Source organism: Tupaia chinensis, unplaced genomic scaffold, assembly GCF_000334495.1.
Source record: "Tupaia chinensis unplaced genomic scaffold, TupChi_1.0 Scaffold144255_1, whole genome shotgun sequence".
Classification (NCBI taxonomy): Eukaryota; Metazoa; Chordata; class Mammalia; order Scandentia; family Tupaiidae; genus Tupaia; species Tupaia belangeri.
In genome coordinates this window covers 7,110,773-7,131,056 of record NW_006204113.1, presented here as the reverse complement: position 1 = coordinate 7,131,056, position 20,284 = coordinate 7,110,773, and the positions used below count along the sequence as shown (strand labels likewise).

General features: G+C 42.2%; 1 protein-coding gene across 1 annotated transcript in view; it reads left to right on the top strand.

Moving 5' to 3' along the window:
- The window catches only part of SORCS1 (sortilin related VPS10 domain containing receptor 1), a 652,766-nt gene that overhangs the window by 230,821 nt on the left and 401,661 nt on the right, over window positions 1-20,284 (top strand). Inside the window, 1 exon segment of the mRNA XM_006166423.2 lies at window positions 6,671-6,738. Within this exon segment, the coding sequence (XP_006166485.1) occupies window positions 6,671-6,738 (68 nt within the window).

Sequence of the window (20,284 nt, the reverse complement as noted above, 5' to 3'; positions counted from 1 at the left end):
GGAGGGAGCCAGCTCTGAACCCTGCCCAGGCCCCCCAGCATCTTCAATATGATTGTCCCCTTGCTTACCTAAGCTGAACTGTGGCCCACCCCAGGAGAGAGGAATTAGGAACTTGGACGTGGTTGAGCTCTGTGGAGTTTCCCTATGTGTTACAATTACAGAAACATCTGCCCAAACCAACCCTGAATCACTAAAAACTGAGAAGAATACAAAAGAAATTGTGTTTTATAGACCAGGACTCCATCACCATCTACGTTATTCAGAATTTGGAGCCATAGACTCTCTGGAGTGAAAGACTTTAGGATCTTGTAGCCAAAATTTCTCACTGTTAAGGAGCCTGAGACCACACTTTTGTTTTCCTTGAGATTAGATACCACTTCCATTGTTGGACAAAGAGAAAAATCATGCAAATTCTTAATATTTGAAAAAAAGAGAGGACATGTCCCTAGTTCTTAAGATTTCCCTAAGATGAAGGTAAGATGTTAAAGGGCAGGGTCCAGACCAAGTGTTCTCGTATATCAGTCCCTGCCTCCCATTTTCCATGCCCCCTTCCTGTAGAGTTAATTCTTTAGTTTAGCAAAGGAAAGGGAGAAGACATTATGTTTTTCTTAAACATAGAAATGGTAATGTGGTGGTTGAAGGTGCTGAATTCCCAAATGGTTGACTGTGGTTCAAGTCCCAGACCTGGCAGCTTACTTTCTCACTTTCCCTTTATCTCTCTCTATCTCTGTCTGGTCAAATTCAAAAATAATAATAACAATTGTAATTAAATAAATTAAAAAAAAATGGGAAATTTCTATGCTGCTACTTAGAATGTATAGAATAAATTTTGGTTCTCTACAGTTGAGTAATTAATTAGTACAAATGTTTTCAGAAGTATGCTGTGTTGAGCCAGGTTACCAAGAAGATGTTCTGGGAGCTCCTTAAATGTTTAAGGTTTCATTTCTAAATTATGTATTTTATTTTAAGAATAAATAATAACATTCTCTCATATTCAAAGATGTTACATGACCAGTAATTGGGATAATAGAGATTGCCCGTGTATTAACCTATGCTGCTGCCAGGTTAATTCATTTTAACAACACACACCTAGAAATAGGCTTGCTCTGCCATTTTGGTACATGGAAAGATTTTTCACTAGCTTTTGCTAATTTATAGTAGAACGCTCTTATTAGTCATCCACATATTAATGTCTCTATTTGTCTCTGTGAATGCTTTTGCTTTGTAACAGAGTGCAGAAAGAGGTCAGGGCTAGAAGAAGGAAGGAATGATTTGGCATTTTTCTCTCACAGGGTCCTTTGTGATTGTTTTTCACTCTCATACAGAGTGGGACGAGGGAGCAGAGTTGATGGAATTATTCAATAAGAGCTTTGGGAGGCCCCGGGCCAAGGAGTGAAGGTTTGGGAGCCAAGGTTATAAAACTTGGCTCAGTACTTGGGCCGTTGCTGGGTCCCTTGGAGAATCTTAGCCATTCCTGCACAGAACCTGACAGTCTTTCTGCCACCCTCTTGTCTTCCATGGAACAGTGGGCTTGGAGGGTGGTTACCATTTTCTCTATTAGTGTGGACACAGTGAAGCCCCTCTCAGAAGCTTTGTGAGTAATGGACGTGGCAAAGAAAAAACGAAAGAATAGGGCAGACGTCATGTAGGAACAGCAGCTCCTAGATGGGAGGGAGGGGATGGGGGGCTACTGAGACATGTCATGTGGGAATTCCCAGAAATAACTGGATGCCACGGTCCTGATACAGTGTAGATGGAAGTGATCAAGCCATAGAGATATGGATGACAGCTATTTACAGATAATATATCCTAAGACTTAGAGAAGAATTTAACAAGAGCTGTTAACATGTAGTCAACACTTACTGTCTTGAATCAAGAGTAATTTGGTACTATATAATAAAAAAAATATATAGACAGGAATGGGAAGCTAATGGGTATCCCATCATGTGTGACTGTAGCAGTTCGGGAAAATAGCCTTGCTCTCATTGGTCAGATTTACAATTTAATGCTCTACACATGAATCTATACATAAAAATTGTTTACTGAATGAATAAAAACATTGCTATAGGGACCAGCAGTTGGCATAGTGGTTATGTTGCTGGACTCCCATGTACTCAACCGCAGTTTGAGTCCGGACCCGGCGGCTTGAACTCACGCTGGGCGTGTGTGTGTGTGTGTGTGTGTGTGCCCAGGACCCCGAAAGGAGAATGGAGGAGAAGGGATTGCGATGTGACCATCCCCCCCGGGGGGGGGGGTTGATTTTTCGCATTCTGTCTCTGTCTCTTTCTTTCTGGCGAGCGCACATGCCCTATAACAAAAACCTCTAAAAAAAATTGCTATATATATTTAAGTACATGTATCACTTGATTAGAAGAGGTTTTAAAGATGTTTTTGTCATAGGGTGTGTGCTTTCACCAGAGAGAGAGCCGGAGACAGTGAGAGGAAAAGTGAGAAATCTCCTCCCCCGCCAGGGGGGTGGCCATGCCACAATCCTTTCTCCTCCTTTCTCCTCCTAAGATCTTGGGAACACATGCACACGTGCCTGGGGTGATTTTCAAGCCACTGGATTCAGCACTCGAACCTCAGTTGGCCATGTGGGAGTCTAGTGACTAACCATTATGCCATCTGCTGGCCCCTCATTGATTTTTTTTTAATTCAATTTGGAAAACACTCAAAAACAGTAGGCCATTGGACCAGAATAGTCAGGCAGTTGTGCTTTTTTTCCCCCTCTTTTTCTTTTCTTTTTCTTTTTCTGCTGTATCTCATTTAATAATACTGATGTCTGTGGCCCCTTTCACAGGTGCTCATTCTGTTAAATAGCAGTGCTAATTAACCAGAACAGAAAAGCAAATAAAACAATAAAACAAACAATAAAACAAACCTAATGTAACAAAGCATCACTATCCAGGGATAAAGGGGCAAGTAATGCACTTAGGTGGTAATGGGCGGGCGGAGGAGGGACGGGGAAGGAAGCCAGAGCTCAAATAATCGATGGAACACACAGCTAAAGGTTAGCAGTGCTCCCTTCTTTCTTGCTCTCGGTCTGAAAACAGAAAGATTAAATAGATTGATTCAAGCAGATATGCTTTGAAATGCCATAAAGGACTCGTCTTCTGGTGCAGTATTGATAAACTGCCTGAGTGTATCACTGGCATTTCAGTTTTACTAGTCTGGCAAGAAGAGGCAGGGAACGGATTTTTACCTCCTCACCTGCCTGCTCTGGGAATTGCTTCAACTATTTCCGTGTGCGTGTGTGAGTGGCTTCACACCATTACATGCTGAGTGAAACGGTTCCTTCTCCGGGGTGTCTCTGAATTCCCTAGTCAGACGAATGGGAGACCCGGCCTGTGACCAGCTGAACTTCATTATTTAGTTTACTGCTGTATTGTATCAAGAGAGCAACTACCTAGAAATGCTTTATGCCCACGCCCCCATTTTCTTGGTAGGGGATTTCTAGGCCTATTCGGCAAAATTGTACTGAGGTGGAACAGCAACATCCTTCTGTGTCTTCAAACAAACAGCTACCCCGCTGCCACTGATCAGCGTTCCTGGGATGGCGGTGATTGAAATTTAGCACTCAGAGCGACTTAATTGGCATGCGGATCTGTTAAGCATATGCCCCCACCACAGGCAGGCCATCTGATGTGCCCACAGGGTGCCCCGCACCTCACACATGCTCACATTTTGCTAAAGAAGCAAGTTTTGAATTGATCATTGAAAGAAGCCTGTACTGTGGTTTAGGACGGGGTGGTCTTAAGGGTAGGTCATCAGGGATCGCCGCCTGTCTTTGGGTTGCTATAGTTCTTCATTTGTTTGCACTTAGAGCCAATCTAAGGTCATGGAATTCTAGTTTGCTCGCTGTGAGAAGAGTGCTAGGAATCGCTTATGGATGTTTGCATCTCAGTAAATCCAGTGCTGTGCTAGCAGAGTGGAACTTGGAAGGATTCAGCACTCCTCACAGCCTGGTACCTCAGAATCTAAGGTTAGAATGTTCTGTGCTCAGGTCTAGCAGGTGATGTTGTGGCTAAGGTGCTGGATTCCCACAGACTGACTGCGGTTCGAGTCATGGACCTGGTGACTTGCTTTCTCACTTTCTCTCTCTCTCTGTTCAAATTAAAATAAAATAATAATAATAATAATAAATTTTAATAAAAGAGTTCTTTAAAAAGAATAAAGGAAAAGAATGTTCTGTGCTCACTGTAGCTAGAACTGATCCCGGGGCTTTCAGAGAAAATCCAGGAAATTGATGGCAACATTTTTCTGCTGAGCTGGAAGTAGCAAGGCTGCACTCATTATTCTAGGTTAGGGATACCAGAAGGAAAATATGAACCTCAACAAAAACACCGAGCAGACCTATTATGTTTTTTCCTTACATAAGAAGAGAGAGGGGTAGGGAAGTCAGTGGTTAGGAGCAGGTGCTCTGTTCAGTCTTCCCAAGTATCCTCGTACGGGTTCACATACTTCAAGTAACCAGATGGACCCTGGTCATTGCTGCAGGCACCAAAAGAAGCTGCTTTCTTAAGCTGGTATGGTGGGTATGAGTTCCAGAGGGCCCGAGAAAGGTAGATCTCCTCTCTATCAACTTCCCTTTTCTTTCATTAGCACAGTCTGTCCTAACTAGATTGGGAATACCCAGGCCTCATCTGTATTTCTCATCTGTATTCTCTCCTAGCATCAGACAAAATTCTGGGCTCTTAATTCTTGATTTTGCTTCTTGAATTTTGAAAGAATGAACAAAATAGTCTGGGTTTCTCTAAGTGAGGTCGAAAACAGTGTTATGTTAAAAATTAGAGGATGGTTGGGGGCCTCTGGTGGCATAGTGATAATACAATGTTCTGTGATACTGAGTCCACGTGGAACAGTCACAAGTTCTTGTCCTGAGGCCTCCCTGTCCATGCTGGGCAGTCATTCACATATATCTGCAGTCCAGCTTGGCTCAGTCTGGGGGTGGGTTGCAGCATGAGTACCCTGTTGGTGTCACCTGTGTTGCTCTGCTTTGCCTTCTGGCGATTCTCATTTTGACAGAAGCATGTTTTCTGTGAAGCTAACAAAGCTAAATTTCAGTTTCCCAGGATCTGTTTCTAATTTTTAAGTTTACATTCTGTATTTTATAGTGACCTTCATTCCCAAATTCTAGTAGCTTCAGGACCTCATAAAACCTAAACTTTCTCCCACTAAAATTCTGTTGCTTAGCCCTTCCATGATGCTTAGAGGCTTCCTATGCTCTGGCTTTCCTGGAAACTAGGAAGTGAGAAGAAACAGTGAAAGTTGAGCTTGCAGAGGAAGAGATTTAACACTGAAGGAGGCTACGCTCAGCTGGCTCTGTGGACTAATAGTTAAGAGACCCATACTGCAAATAGAGTCAGAATGATGTAGTCTGGCTTCCTCACTCACTATCTTATCATGTTTGAAGGCCACAGGGTAAACATTTTATGGTATTAATTATACTCCTCTTGCACACTTGTTATGTAAGATAATTTTGCTGTTTTATGCCATTGAATATAATGTGCATGTGTGAGTGTGTGTGTGTATGTATGTGTGTGTGAGTGAGAGAGAGAGAGAGAGAGAGAGAGAGAGAGAGAGAGTTTGGTTCTGACAATGAGCCAGTATTGTCTGCAGCCCCTTTAAGAGAAAGGAGAACCTGGTCATCTAGCCCTGCTCTGCTCAGCCTTGGTTCTGCCTGGAGAGCCCTGATGGCCTTGGCTTGGCTTGGCCTGGCCATGGCTTGGCTGACCTTAGCTTCATTCATGGTGAGCTGCAAGAGGGAGGAAAGTACTCTGTGAGCATTCTCCTTGCGTGTTACAAGGTCCAAGAGGGAGGAAGCACTTGTGAGTACAGCTATGGGCTTTGCAAGCCTACTAAGAGCTCTGTGAACTCCCACTAAACTCAGTAAACAACATGACACCAGGGTATTGCATCTTTTTTCAACTCCCTGTGTCCTTGTTTGACCATCCCATCAGGGGAGGAAATAATCTCATAAAACAAGACCATGTCCTGGTTCTGGTGGCTTGAAACCATGCCTAGCTCATGTATGTGCATGCTCCAAATACTGATGGAATAGAGAAAAAGGATGGGAGTGTGACCATGTCTGTTATGTGTGCTTTCTCCCACTCCTTCTGTCTTCTTTTTCCTTGGCAAGAGCAAGCACCCTTTGGCAGAATTAAAAGAAACCAACCAACCAAACAAACAAACAAACAAACAAAACTCTGATAATCGCTCCATAATTTCCACTGATAATTTAACTCTTCACAGTAATCCTTTCTGGAAAATATCATTACCCTCTGCCCCTCATAACAGGGGGATTTTGAGGATCAAATAGATAACCTGCCAGTGTGACTCAGCTACTAGGGCTAGGAACTGCCACTGTTGACCTTTCACTCTCTCTACCATCTGCTCAGAGGCTGCCTTGTGAGGTACATGTTTGACAGCTCGACCAGCCTTCCCTTCAAATGTGAAGCCGACTAGCATAAGAAATACCTGGAGACATGTGGGTAGGGGCTTGGCCTAAGCAGTGTAGTGGAAGGTGGGCCAACCCTTCCCCAGTTAGAGCAGCACATGTTGTAACATGTTAAGCACCGTTAAAGGAATCCTAAGCTCTCCCCTGGGCCATTTCTGTTCTAAGAGATTGTAATTGTTTGAGACTAACCATGAGATCTTCTTTTGCCTTCAGGTGATTCTCATTTTGACGAAGCTCTATGACTATAACCTGGGGAGCATCACGGAGAGCTCGCTTTGGAGGTAGGTAGATAAACTGTACTCATAATTATTGTGTTATTTCAGCATGGTGACCTACTGTTCTCTCCCATCTCCTTTTTCCTGGTGAGAGCACTCCTGGTTGTGTGCAGTCCTTCCTTCCTTTCTATTAGTTTTCTTTTCCCCTTAGTCAGGGGTTGAGCTTTGTGTCAAGGCAGGCAGAGCCCTACCTTTTATTGAGACCCCTTCTTCTGGTCAGTCAGGTCTTTTTGCTAAACTATTCATTAGATTTTGTTTGTGCATTTAGTTCCAACGGCTCTCGTTGATCTGTGAGCCAATTGGAGCAGAAGCCAAAGTAGAGGTCTCTTTGCAGAAGGGCTCCACACAGCTTCTGGTTCTTCGGAACCAGTGGAACATTCATTGACAGCTTTCCTTTCATGGTCTACAACTCACTGGCTGCAGGCAGGTGAACGCACACATACTTATATGCATATCCTTATCTCTGGGATTCACACCATATGGGCTCACACAGAGTGTGCAATAAATGCTTTTTCAACTGAATTGGTGCAAACCCTTTAACCAAGGAGAAACTGGTAGAATCCCAGTGCAAAAGCGCAGTTGGACCACTAAAGATCTGAAACCAGAGGCAGAGAAAGCCTCAGAAACCCAATATATGCTATTATTTCTAAAACTCTTCTTTGTTTATTACCCCTGATGACTCTTCTTACTAGCCTGTATCAGGTGCCCAGGTCTGAACGGATCACTGAAGCACAGGAGAACACTGCCTCCCATTGGTTAGACCTTGATCGTGTGATAAGCCCTGAGGAAAAGCTAGGATGAGACAACCCCAGGGATGATATTCAGTGATGTGCCTGAAAGGGTTGGAGCTTTAGGAGCCTCAATAGAAATGCAATTCTCTAGTGTTTTGAGGGTCTGGCACCAGCTGTATTGTTTGAATTAAGTACCTTTTCATCATAACCTCTGATTCTGAGTAAACTTGTGCTTCCTTGATAGGTGTCTATAATGTATATACATATATAAGAGATAAGCCACCTTTTGTTTTGCTGCGCATATAAAATGTAGCCTGCATGTTAGAAAATTAAAAGATATGCATTTTTGTCTCAGCTGGACAGAGGCTTTTAGGCTTTACGTTCACCTGAGCAGTGGGCAAGGCGCACTCTGTTGACAGGAGGAGCATGTCGTCCCAGGCTGCAGAGTGCAGGTTCAGGAGGCTTCTTTATATCTGAGGAGGATCTTAACTGATTCTGTAGCCTGGGGATAATGTTTCTTCCTATCTTAAAGGAGGGTGTGAATGAAGTAAAAATGACACCGCATTCCATTAATATTAGGACTTTCTTTTGAGGGTACTATTGTTGATGAGCTAAAGTTTGGGGAGAGTGGCCTGCTATTTTTTAAATATGTGAGTGTGTATGTATAAATAAATATACGTGTGTGCACACACAGACCGATGTATTATGCCCACAAATGTGTAATATACTTTTCTAATAGTTCCAAAATAGTCATTTGCTATCTAGGTTATATATTGCAAAAGACCACTGTGGATACTCTCTACTGTTAGAAACTGGTTATTTTGATGCTTTAGTAGAAGAATGCACACCTTATTGAAATGTCATTTAGAAAAGAAAAGAGAAAATGAGAAGGAAAATATTTATACTTCACGATGGCTTTGGGGGGACTCTCAGTTTTGAGCGGGTCTTATTGCCCATATTGTGTTGAGGGAATCTCCATGGGGGTTACCACTAGAGAGCAGTGGGGCGGGCCTGGATGAGTAGAGGATGAAGATCAGGAAGAGAGAGCTTCACGGTTTGGAGTTGTAGTTGACCTTGCTTGAGGGAAACCAGACAGAAAATCAAGGACTCATTTTCTGCTGCACAAGCTTGTAGCTTTTACACAGAAAACTGCCTATACCCAAAATGGGGGACTGTTAACCCAAGGTATGTTTAGACATTTCCGTGGTGCCCTGGCACTGAGCATAGGACCTAGCATATGGACGATGCCTAGCCAGTCTGTTTTTGAACAGACCAGTAAGCTCAATTCTTTTTTCTTTTCTTTTCTAAGAGAGATTTTTACTATAGGGCCTGTGGGCTTGCCAGAGGGACAGAGAGACTGAATGCGAGAAATCACTCCCCAAGGGAGGTGGCCATGCCACAGCCCCTTCTCCTCCATTCTCCTCTCGGCATTTTGGGCATGCACACACACATGCCTGGTGTGAGTTTTAAGCCGCCAGGTCCAGGACTTGAACTGTGGTCAACTGTGTGGGAATCCAACAACATAATTGCTATGCCATCTGCTTGTTCTCCAGTAAGCCCAATTTTGTCTCTGCTACACGGTCATCAACACATATTTTTCTTTCTTATTAAATGATTTAGTAAAGGTGTATTGATCACCTTCTTCGGCTTGGATTGTTCTGGTCTAGAAGGGGAAAATGGGTGTATACATAGATCAGTAACACAGGGCTCTGTTACCGGGTGACTATTTCCAGAGGATGGTAAGGTGTGTGAACAGTTAGGGTGAGAGAGACATGTACCTGCATGTCACCTGCCTCGCTAATTGTGTTAAATAAGGCACTTAGGCAAACACCCAGAACCACCAGATTCCCAAAGAAAATACATCTAAGGTGAAGAAGCGGTCATAAAACCATGTTGTAGTAATGGTTTTATGAGATGAGAATTGGCTTCTTTACTTTTTTCATATGTGTATTTTCTCTTTTCAATAAGACAGTTTGCCCTTAAACCCAGCACCTTTCTTGTTTAATGATAATAGTGATAGATGATGCTGGTGATAATGGTAATAATAACAGTAATAAAAACTTGTATCGAGCAGTTGGTGTCAGCTTGATGCTAAGTGCTAGGCATGCGTTACCACATCCTTTTTGTTCTTTTTTTACAGTATGCTCAAGGTCATGCTCTGAGAAAATAGCAGCCCATTGCTTATAGACTTGTTAGTTTATAAACTCCATACATTCATTGTTATCTATCTTCCAGAGCTGTCTTCCGGTAGATCATTTTATACCAATGTAAACAAGCAACAAAGCAAATAAATAACGATATACATCTGTGGGGCCAGGTGGTGGTTTGATGGTTAAGGTGGCAGGATACCACAAGATATACGTGTGTGTATTTATGTGAATATATATGAGATATATATATGTAGATATACTAGACATATACATATATGTATAGATATATAAATTTTATGCATGTGTATGTATGCACATGAATTGATATATATGAGATATATATGTAGATATACTAGACATATACATATATGTATAGATATATAAATTTTATGCATATGTATGTAAGCACATGAATGAATTGAGTTTTCAAAGCACTGTGACATTCTGAGCAGTATTTATTGTACTTCTGAAAAATACTGGGCCACAGGGAAATGGCTTCTTGTCCTACAAATAGACACTTGCCCTTTTCAACTGAGCTCTTAATTCCTTAAAAGTTTTCCTAGCTGAATAGTCAAAAGAGGCAAGTGGCAAATGCCTCTGGGGTTTCAGAGTAGGCAGGAGGCCAAGAGGCAGTTGACCTTGCAGTGATGTCCCGGGGCTTTAAAGCCCCTTTGGATCAACAAGCCAGGGATGACAGAACGAGATGCTGCTGTACAAAATTAATGAGCTTTTGCTCCCAGTTGGTCTTGTCATTGATTACACCTTAATCCTGGAGCAAGTTGTTGATATATTTTTTTTTTGTTTTGTGTTGTGCATTTACGGAGTCAAACTGGGAAGAAAGGGGGATGATCTGACGCAGAACAATTAACTGCACCTTAAACTCCTCTCTGCTGTATAGTGGATTAAGCTTTGAGATTTGTAGAGCATGGTGGTTTTACCATACTGAAGCAAGATAAGCTTAAAGGTTGAGATAAATAAAATGTCAAAATCTAGATACAATATCTCTCAGAAGAAATATATTCATCTTTTTTCCTTCTTGTACCAGGGTAATCAGCACTTCGCTTGAAAGAGGCATAGTTGGTCAGAAAGCCCTAGGGAGTTTTGGAAGGAGCTGAAAGAGCACTGTCTTCAAGGGGCTCACGACCCCCAGAGCCTCTGTGTCTTAGAGGCAGACTGACATGGCTGACTTCTCAGTCAGTGTCTATTCTCAGGTACACGCAAGACTCAGCAAGCTTCCGCCTACATCTACAAAATTATGTGGTTCTCAAGCAGCAAACTCCACATTTGGAGGCACAAAGAAACTTGTGGGCAAAGTAGAGAATGGGTTAGGCTTTTCGCGTGATTCTGCCGTGGGAGCCAGCTTTGTTTCCCATTTTTTCAGGAGACACTTTGCTTGTTCTTGGGTGTTATACAGACACAGTGATGATCGAGAGTTGCCCAGAAGGGTGTTTGTAGACAGAACGGCCGTGGAGTTCCTGGAGGCAGCAGCTGTGTGGGGTTGGCTGCAACCTGTTCTCTCTGGAGAGCTCCTGGGGTTCAAGCTGGAGGAAACTGACTGAACACTGGGCCCTCCATGGCCCTGTGGGCCATGCCCATTAACCGGAAGCCTCCTTTCCCTTTGCACTGCACAGGGGAAGAACAAGGGTGGAGTGGGCCAGATTGTGGTTTCTGCTTCTTGCTACAAAATCCAGCTTTCACTCAGTTATAAATACAGGGCCACTAAACAGAAATGCATACCCTAACATATAGCATGAATAAAGCCAGTATATGATAATTTTCCTGCACAACAACTGTACATGTCACACACGAGTGCAATGTTGCTGGCACTGCACAGGGGAAGAACAAGGGTGGAGTGGGCCAGATTGTGGTTTCTGCTTCTTGCTACAAAATCCAGCTTTCACTCAGTTATAAATACAGGGCCACTAAACAGAAATGCATACCCTAACATATAGCATGAATAAAGCTAGTATATGATAATTTTCCTGCACAACTGTACATGTCACACACAAGTGCGATGTTGCTGTTTGTACCTAGGCTTACCCACTTCGTAATGTCTCAAGGGCCAAGCTCTCACCCAGAGTCAGGAGGTGTTTTGGATTCTAGATTCTTTTGGGTTTCATAACTGCCACTCCCAGTCCATATTTTTTTCATACGGAGCTATTTGTGGTTCCTGGAATTATACGTTTATTTTATTAAACACCATTGTTGTCTTTTAAAAAACTACAAAAGTGCAGCCAGGTTGTGGTCAGTGGTATCGTGAGTAGACCCACATGGGAAGGTCCCCAGTTTGTATCTGAACCTACCTGTGCACACAGTATATACACATGTGTGCCTATGATTTAGGCCAGCTGAGGCCGGGAGTGGACCGTGGCATGAAATCCTGTTAGGAGTGCCCACCTCTCTCTTTCTGTGTCTCACTCATGCAATAATAAATAAATGAGCTTAAAAAATAATAAATAGAAATCAGAAAAGTAATGTATGTTTATTAGGAGTAAAAATGAAGAGACAAAAAATATTAATAGTTTTTTTTTTTTGAGAGGTTTTTGCTATAGGATGTGTGCACTCACCAGAAAGATTGAGAGAGACGGAGAGACAGAAAGCAAGAAATCACCCCTTAGGGGAGGATGGATCCCCTTGTCCTCCATTCTCCTCTGGGGATCTCAGGCACGCACTCACACGCACCTGGTTTGAGTTTAAGCCACCAGGTCCGGGATTCGAACCATAGTCAACTACATGGGAGTCCAATGACATAGCCATTATGCCAACTGCTGGTCCCAATAGTTTTTATTTCCTATTTAGACCTATCTGTTTTGAGGTCCATGATATGAAGAGATACTCCATCCACATCTTTATGACACCCCCCCCTCATGCCAATAGATACATACATATGTTAGGACTACTTTTTTGTTTGTTTAAGAAAATAGGAATATACTATCTACTGGACTCTGACAATCTGATTCATTTCACTTAACGGCAAATCATGAGTGTCCATCCAGATGAATACATTAAAGAGAAAGGATTTGGTTTATAAGTGCCCCATAGTGTGAGTGCCGTATATTTAATTAAACAACTATATGCTTAATTAAATTACATCATGCTTCTTGTGTGCCAGGAAGTGCTCCCAGTGCTTACATCCTCATAGTTAACCCTATGAAACAGGCACCATTTATACATCCAGTTTCTAGAAGAAAGGAGTAAGTCTTAAAAAATTGGGAACCAGCAGTTAGTGTAATGGCTATGTTGCTGGACTCCCACGTAGTCGACTGCAGTTCACGTCCCGGACCCGGTGGCTTAAAACTCATGCCGGGCTCATGTGCGTGTGTGCCCAAGATCCCGAGAGGAGAATGGAGGAGAAGGGATTGCGGCATGACCATCCCCCCCTGGGGGGTGACTTCTCGCTTTCTGTCTCTATGTCTCTCTCTGTCTGTCTGGCGAGCACACACGCCCTATAGTGAAAAAAACCTCTCCAAAAAATAAATAAATAAATATATAAAAAATAAATAAAATAAAATTAAGTAACATGCACAGTGGTCATACAGCCAGGTAAGTGGCAAGCAGACTCCCCGATCTGTTTCCTTGATGTTTATGGAACACTGCTTCTTTATTACCTTCCTGACAGATCTTTTGTGCAGTGTTTGCTATTACATACAGTGCTTTAATAAACCTATTCGTAAGCACATCCTTACATTTGGGTAACTTTATCTCTAGAGATAAAACTGCAGAGACCTAAAGACATTATTACTATATCAAAAATATTGCATTGTCAGGAAAAGTCGTGACACGTTTTCGCATAGAAAAATAAGTCATGACTTTCCTAATGACCTAATACATGCACTTATAATATAAATATTAGATACCTGAGATGGCTTTCCAAGAAAATTGGAACAATCCATATACTACAAGTAATAATAGATTGCAAATTCCCCTGGGTCCTTGCCAAAACTGGGTATTTTCAATACTTAACTTTTTTGCCAATATTTTGTGTGAAAATGATGTCTTTATATGCATGTGTTTTAATGGGTATTTATCTGACCTGGATATGAAGCATCTTTTCATACCTTTATTGGTCTGTGTCACTGTGCTGTCCTGTTCCCCTTTTTCCTCCTTCATTAATCATATATTGTGTTTTGAACCTTTGTCTTATAATGAGTATCAGATGTATATTTGTTTAGTTTAGTTCAACTAACATTGCCTGGTCCCCTACTCTGTGCCTGGTACTATGCTAGTGAGAATGAACATTTGGGTAAGAAATTGTTCCTGGGACCAGTAGATAGCATAATGGTTATATCGCTGGACTCCCACATAGTTGACTGCAGTTCCAGTCCTGTACCTGGCAGCTTAAAACTCACACTGGGCATGTGTGCGTGCACCCAAAATCCTGAGAGGAGAATGGAGGATAAGGGATTGTGGCATGGCCATCCCCCTGCCGAGGGGTGGGGAGGAGGTGATTTCTTGCTTTCTATCTCTCTGTCTTTTCAGTGAGTGCAGGCACCCTATAGCAAACATTTAAAAATTTTCCTCTCTCTAAAAAAGAAGAAGAAAAGAAAGAAAGAAATGATTCCTTCTGTGCAGAAACTCAAAGCCTAGTGAAGGGCAGATGCTCAGTGCATAATTACAGAAGTGTGGTCAATGCAGTGTAAACGTTATATACAAGTAATTGTGATGTTTGTTTCTGTACTAGACTAGAAACACAAAGAATGTGGCTATGTCTTAGTTATTTTTGTCCATTCCACATTCAAAATAGAACCTTGCTCATGTTAATTATCATTAAATGCTTTTGGCTTAGAAGCACTATATTAAGAGATGGTTCGGAATTATTCAAAGTCAGGTCTGTTACTTAAACTTGTTCATCAGCTGGATTTGTAACCTAATGGCTCATTGTAGGAGATGCAGTTTTGAATCATATGTGACATGATCTCATGAAAGGGTATCACATTGCCCTCAAGGACGAACAGCTAGGGCTAAGCATGAAGAGTCCAGAAGTTTAAGTCTGGGAATCTGGTTTTATCCATAGACAAAGCGGAGGCATGCTTTTCAGCCCCCTTGATTCTAACAAAATCATACTGAGCACCACATGAAAGCCGTTTCTACAAGGATCTGGTTGTGTTCCGTCCAACAATGCTACAGACCTTCCTGAGATTTGTGAGACTCTCCGTGTGAGTCGGGCTTCAGCGTGGGCCCATGTAGTCCTTGTCGGCCTCACCAGCTGGCACTCTGCTGAATCCTCCACTTCTCCTTGTAGCAAGTGATGAGAGAGATATACAGTAATGAAGACACCACCCTCATGATCAAACAACGTGTCAATATGAGCAAGAGCAGAAAATTTTATTAGATAAAGCAAAGTAGCTGACATGCTGGTGTCAAACCTGATTGTAGATTCAAGAATATGTAAAGGGTTAATTCTCATTTTGCTACATCACTTTGAACATCACATGGTGTTCTTCCATCTGTGGAGTCCCTTGAGAGACGGCTCACCACCATCCAGTTCCGTAATAGCAGCCAGATGTTTCCACATCCTCACAGACACTCAGAGGGCTTTCCTACTCACTTGATGCCTTGGTTTATCCCTTTCTGTCAAAATTTAAGTTATTAGAAGTCAGTAGTTAAACAGTGGGAATTAAATGGCTTTTGAGTATGGTGTGGGGAAATAAAGACAGAAGATCCCTAGGTTGCATACCCTCTATGAATAGACAGTCTCACCCATTGAGCATGACTAGCTCTTTCTCATTTTTCAGGTCTGAACCTGAATATCAACTTATTTTTTTAAAGCCTTTCGCTGTGAAAAGTAGGCCTTTGCCTTTCTCTACCATGCTCTTAGTTTCTTTCATTCAGTTAATGTGTCATGATCTATAATGAATTCATGTATCGCTTCGTCTATTTTCTGATGCCCCAGTAAAATATAAGTTCCCTGAGGACAGGGACCTTATTTTCTCAGTACTCAGGAATGTGCCCAGCACATAGGCATTCCAGTGAGATATGCAAATTAGTTGGATATGTAAATAAATACATACCTTGACTCATGCTAGGTGGTGTGAATTCTAATATGAATAAGGTCTGATTGCTGCCCATAAGGAATTTAGTATCTGGTGGGGGGAGACAGACAGGTAAGAGAGATGATATTAGTGTGTCAAGTGCCATGAAAGAGGTGCTGTAGGTGCTCTGGGATGGGAAAGGGAAAGCTTCCTAGAGGAGAGGAGATATGAGCTGCATCTTGAAGAAAGCGTAGGTGTTAGACTAGTAAAGGAGGCTAATTACTTATTTTTTAGCACCTGCTGTATGCCATAAGGTGCTGGTAGCTTGGCATTTTAAGGAAACTGTACTAAATCACAGTAGAGCCTGTCTGTGGAATGGGTCAATTTAAATTCCTCTGTTCCAAGTATTCAGACATTTATCTCAGAGAAAGTAATGCATCTTTGAATGGTTTGGGGCAAAGGAAAGAGTTGATAATGAATTTCCAGAAAAAAAATTAGTTGTGTCTTTGCTTTTGGAAAAGAATAAAATGATAAAAGAAATTAAAAATAAAAGAGTATTCAGTTTTGTAAGAAGTAAATAATGAAAATGGTTTAAGGGTCTCAAGGAATGGGATGCAGAGGGTGGTTTCAGAAGGTCTTCCGAAGCAGAAATGCACAGGGGGAAGTGAATGAGTAAGAAGATGAGAGGGAGGGATGGATCTGCAACAGTGTTCCCACTTTGGGATAGTCTAGTGGATGGTGAGGCTATTTACCAAGAGAAGAAAATCAGAAAGAGAAGGTAAGGATGGGAAATGGGGATGAGGTGGAGACTTTGAGTTTGTTTTCTAACATGTTGAAGTTAAGGTAGATTTAGATCATTCAATTTGTTACATTTTCAGTAAGTTATGGTATATGTGGTCTTAGAGTCCAGGGAGAAAGGCTGATGGGAAGACACATATTTGGAAGGCACAAGTAGAAGATGCTGTTAGTAGGAGCCTAAAGAGAGTGTGTAGAAGAAAAGCGAGAAAAGAATCGAAGAGATTGCCAGTCCCTAGATAAACAGGATTCTGAGAAGGAGTTGGAGAAGCTACCATTTCAAAGCTAGAATAGAAATTATGCAGGGATGAGAAAGAATAACATTAAACACCCCAGGGAAGTGTAGTAAGACAATTATTTGTAGAGTGGCCACCAAACATACCAAAGCAGAAGACACTGGATCTGCAGAGGTGTTGGAGGACAAGGTGGATTATGGTGAACTGAGAATGTGCAGACATTGGCTCTGCTGATGACCACTGATTACTTGCAACCAGGAAATAAGGAGCTAGGAGACAGAAAAATAATATGGAGACCACTATTTCAGGGAAGAAACCGGGGCAAGAAATAGAAGACACATGATTTTGCGTGAAGGATGTCATAAACTAATGGAACATTCTCCTTTCTGTGAGGACAAACTTAACCATTTTTATGTTTTCAAGGAAGATTTTAGTGGAAAGAGATTGAAAGTGTAGAAAAAGCTGGGGACAGCAGGTGGTGTGGTGGTTAAGGTGCTGGACTCCCACGTTGCCGACTGTGGTTCAAGTCCCAAACCTGACCGCTTGCTTTCTGACTTTCCCCTTCTCTCACTCTCTGTCTCCTTGGTGAAATTAAAAAATAAATAATAATAACAAATAAAATTAAATAAAGAAATAATTTTTTTAAATGTAGTAACATTTTCTGCACTTGCTTCCTTGGCTCACATTGATACATTATTTGATCAATATAGATTGGTGAAAAATTGAGTGGTACAGAGGATGTACAGCTAGAGTCTGGAGAGGGAAATTATCCAGCCGTCATAGATCAGAGAAGGGTGGGAGTGGGCCTCTCTTTTGCCAAGCAGGGAGGCCAGAATGGGAGGCACACGTAGATCGACTTTCATGAAAAATGATGGTTAAAGAAAGTTGTGCCATTTAGATGCATGTTGAGTGGGTGATGGACTTAAGAAGAGGCCTGACAATTTGGAAGAGACATAGAGAGGGACTGCTCAGGACCAGGAACACACTGTGCTGGGTAATGTTTAAGTCCCAGCAGAGTTTGCACTGAGGTGGGCAGGTGTCATTACTGTGCTTTTGCTCCAGTGACATTTGTGCAATATATAAGAAGGCAGTTTGTTATGTTGTTCCAGGAGGTGCTGAGGAAGGAGAAGAGGGAGTTCAAGTGACAGATTGGGGTCTGGACTGGAGAAGGAAATGAAGCTGGGGGTGGGAGGAGGACTAACAGTGTAACAGTAGAACCCCCGATCTATGCATGTTCAAAAGAGCTCTTAAGAAATAATATCCAGAAGAGTGTGATATTTTCTAACACCAAACTTAGAACATAATTAGTTCCCAGGGGACTCTGTGAAAGAGACCTGGTCAGAACAGGTGGAGTTAATCAGAAAGGCCTTGTATTAAAGCTGCTGTTAAGAAGTAGGCTCAGCTCTGTAGGGGGAGGAGCTGCTATTTTCCTGCCTGTGTTTGGAACAGCTGGATCTGCTTCTCCAGTTCCCCCACATTCCTAGTACTAGGAGTGACAACCCACGTCCACATTTTGGGGGAATACTAAGCAACATTCTATCTTCTGGTTATAGTGTATTTTTTCAAGGCAGCTCTTCATTCCAAGAGCTAAAACATATATTAACCTCAACTGTGATACTTTCGACAGAAAAGCGACCAGCCCAAATGTCATGTTTAGTGATGTGGGTTTCCTTTCTGGTCGCTCTCCCCCATCCCACTCCCAAACAATTTGTTCTGGTGATTATGCCTTTTTTTTTTTTTTTTTTTTTGTGGAGAGGTTTTTGCTATAGGGCATGAGAGAGAGAGAGACAGAAAGCGAGTAATCACCCCCCAGGGGGGATGGCCATGCTGCAATCCCTTCTCCTCCATTATCCTCTCGGGATCCTGGGCACGCGCACACACGCGCCTGGCATGAGTCTAAGCCACCGGGTCCAGGACTCAAACTGTGGTTGGCTACACAAGAATTCAGCGACATAGCCATTAACGCCAACCGCTGGTCCCCAGAATTTTTTCCTTTTATATTTCAAAATATTTTTTGTTTTTGTTGAGATTTGTGAAGTCTTAGCTGACTTTTGGTTTCTGCAGTCTCTCTTCTACAGGGTGCCCACCTTCCTCGGTGTTGATTGCTTCACTTTCTAGAATTCTCAATAAAGCAAGAGTATTACATGTTCTAGCCATGGTGGTCCACTTGTAGCTCCTGCCAAAACATGTGCTCTCAGAAGGCCATTTCGTATAATGGGCCTGTGCTGGGGCTCTGGAGTTGGACTGTCTGAACCCAGGTTGTGCCAAGGAACTAACACAGAGACTCTGGGAAGTTTCTTAATTCCTCTGCCTCATTTCCTCAACAGAAATATCATTTTTCTTATAGGATTATAGTTACTCTTGTGTTAAGTATGTACTACTTACTAAATACACAATTAATACTGTAAAACAAACAGAGAAAAATCTTTGTGGAGAGGTTTTTGCTATAGGGCACGAGAGAGAGAGAGACAGAAAGCGAGTAATCACCCCCCAGGGGGGATGGCCATGCTGCAATCCCTTCTCCTCCATTATCCTCTCGGGATCCTGGGCACGCGCACACACGCGCCTGGCATGAGTCTAAGCCACCGGGTCCAGGACTCAAACTGTGGTTGGCTACACAAGAATTCAGCGACATAGCCATTAACGCCAACCGCTGGTCCCCAGAATTTTTTCCTTTTATATTTCAAAATATTTTTTGTTTTTGTTGAGATTTGTGAAGTCTTAGCTGACTTTTGGTTTCTGCAGTCTCTCTTCTACAGGGTGCCCACCTTCCTTGGTGTTGATTGCTTCACTTTCTAGAATTCTCAATAAAGCAAGAGTATTACATGTTCTAGCCATGGTGGTCCACTTGTAGCTCCTGCCAAAACATGTGCTCTCAGAAGGCCATTTCGTATAATGGGCCTGTGCTGGGGCTCTGGAGTTGGACTGTCTGAACCCAGGTTGTGCCAAGGAACTAACACAGAGACTCTGGGAAGTTTCTTAATTCCTCTGCCTCATTTCCTCAACAGAAATATCATTTTTCTTATAGGATTATAGTTACTCTTGTGTTAAGTATGTACTACTTACTAAATACACAATTAATACTGTAAAACAAACAGAGAAAAATCTTAGCTTGTGTCCTTCTACGATCTACTTGGACTGCCTTACTTTCTCCATTTAATTTGCCTAATGAAAAATAATGATAACCAGTTATACTGACTTTACAATGTGCCAGGCACTCTTCAAGAACTTTCCGTGTATTTACTAAGCTAATTTGCACAATAACTCTACAAGTTGGTATTATCATTACACCTATTTCATAAATGGGAAACCAAGGCCCAGGGAATGATCCTGAGCAGACCTGCAAGGGTACTAAGCAGTAGAGAAACAATCTGAACCCAAGCACTCTGGGCCCAGAGCCCAGACTTTGAACCCCACGGTGAGCACCTGTTGTGGAATCTCTTCCCAAACACCCACTTTCACAGAGCATAAAGTACTGCTCATGGGCTTAACCTTTCTGTTGTCCATGTCTTTCTGAGATGTTAGTTTGCATTGTACATACTTTCTGTCGTTGATTACCATTACCAGGAGCATTTTGAACATTCCATGTTATCTTATTCACCTTTATCTCCCGAGAACCACAGAGTTCTTGGCTCACAGTAGGTGTTCAGTAACAAGGAGCACTAGGA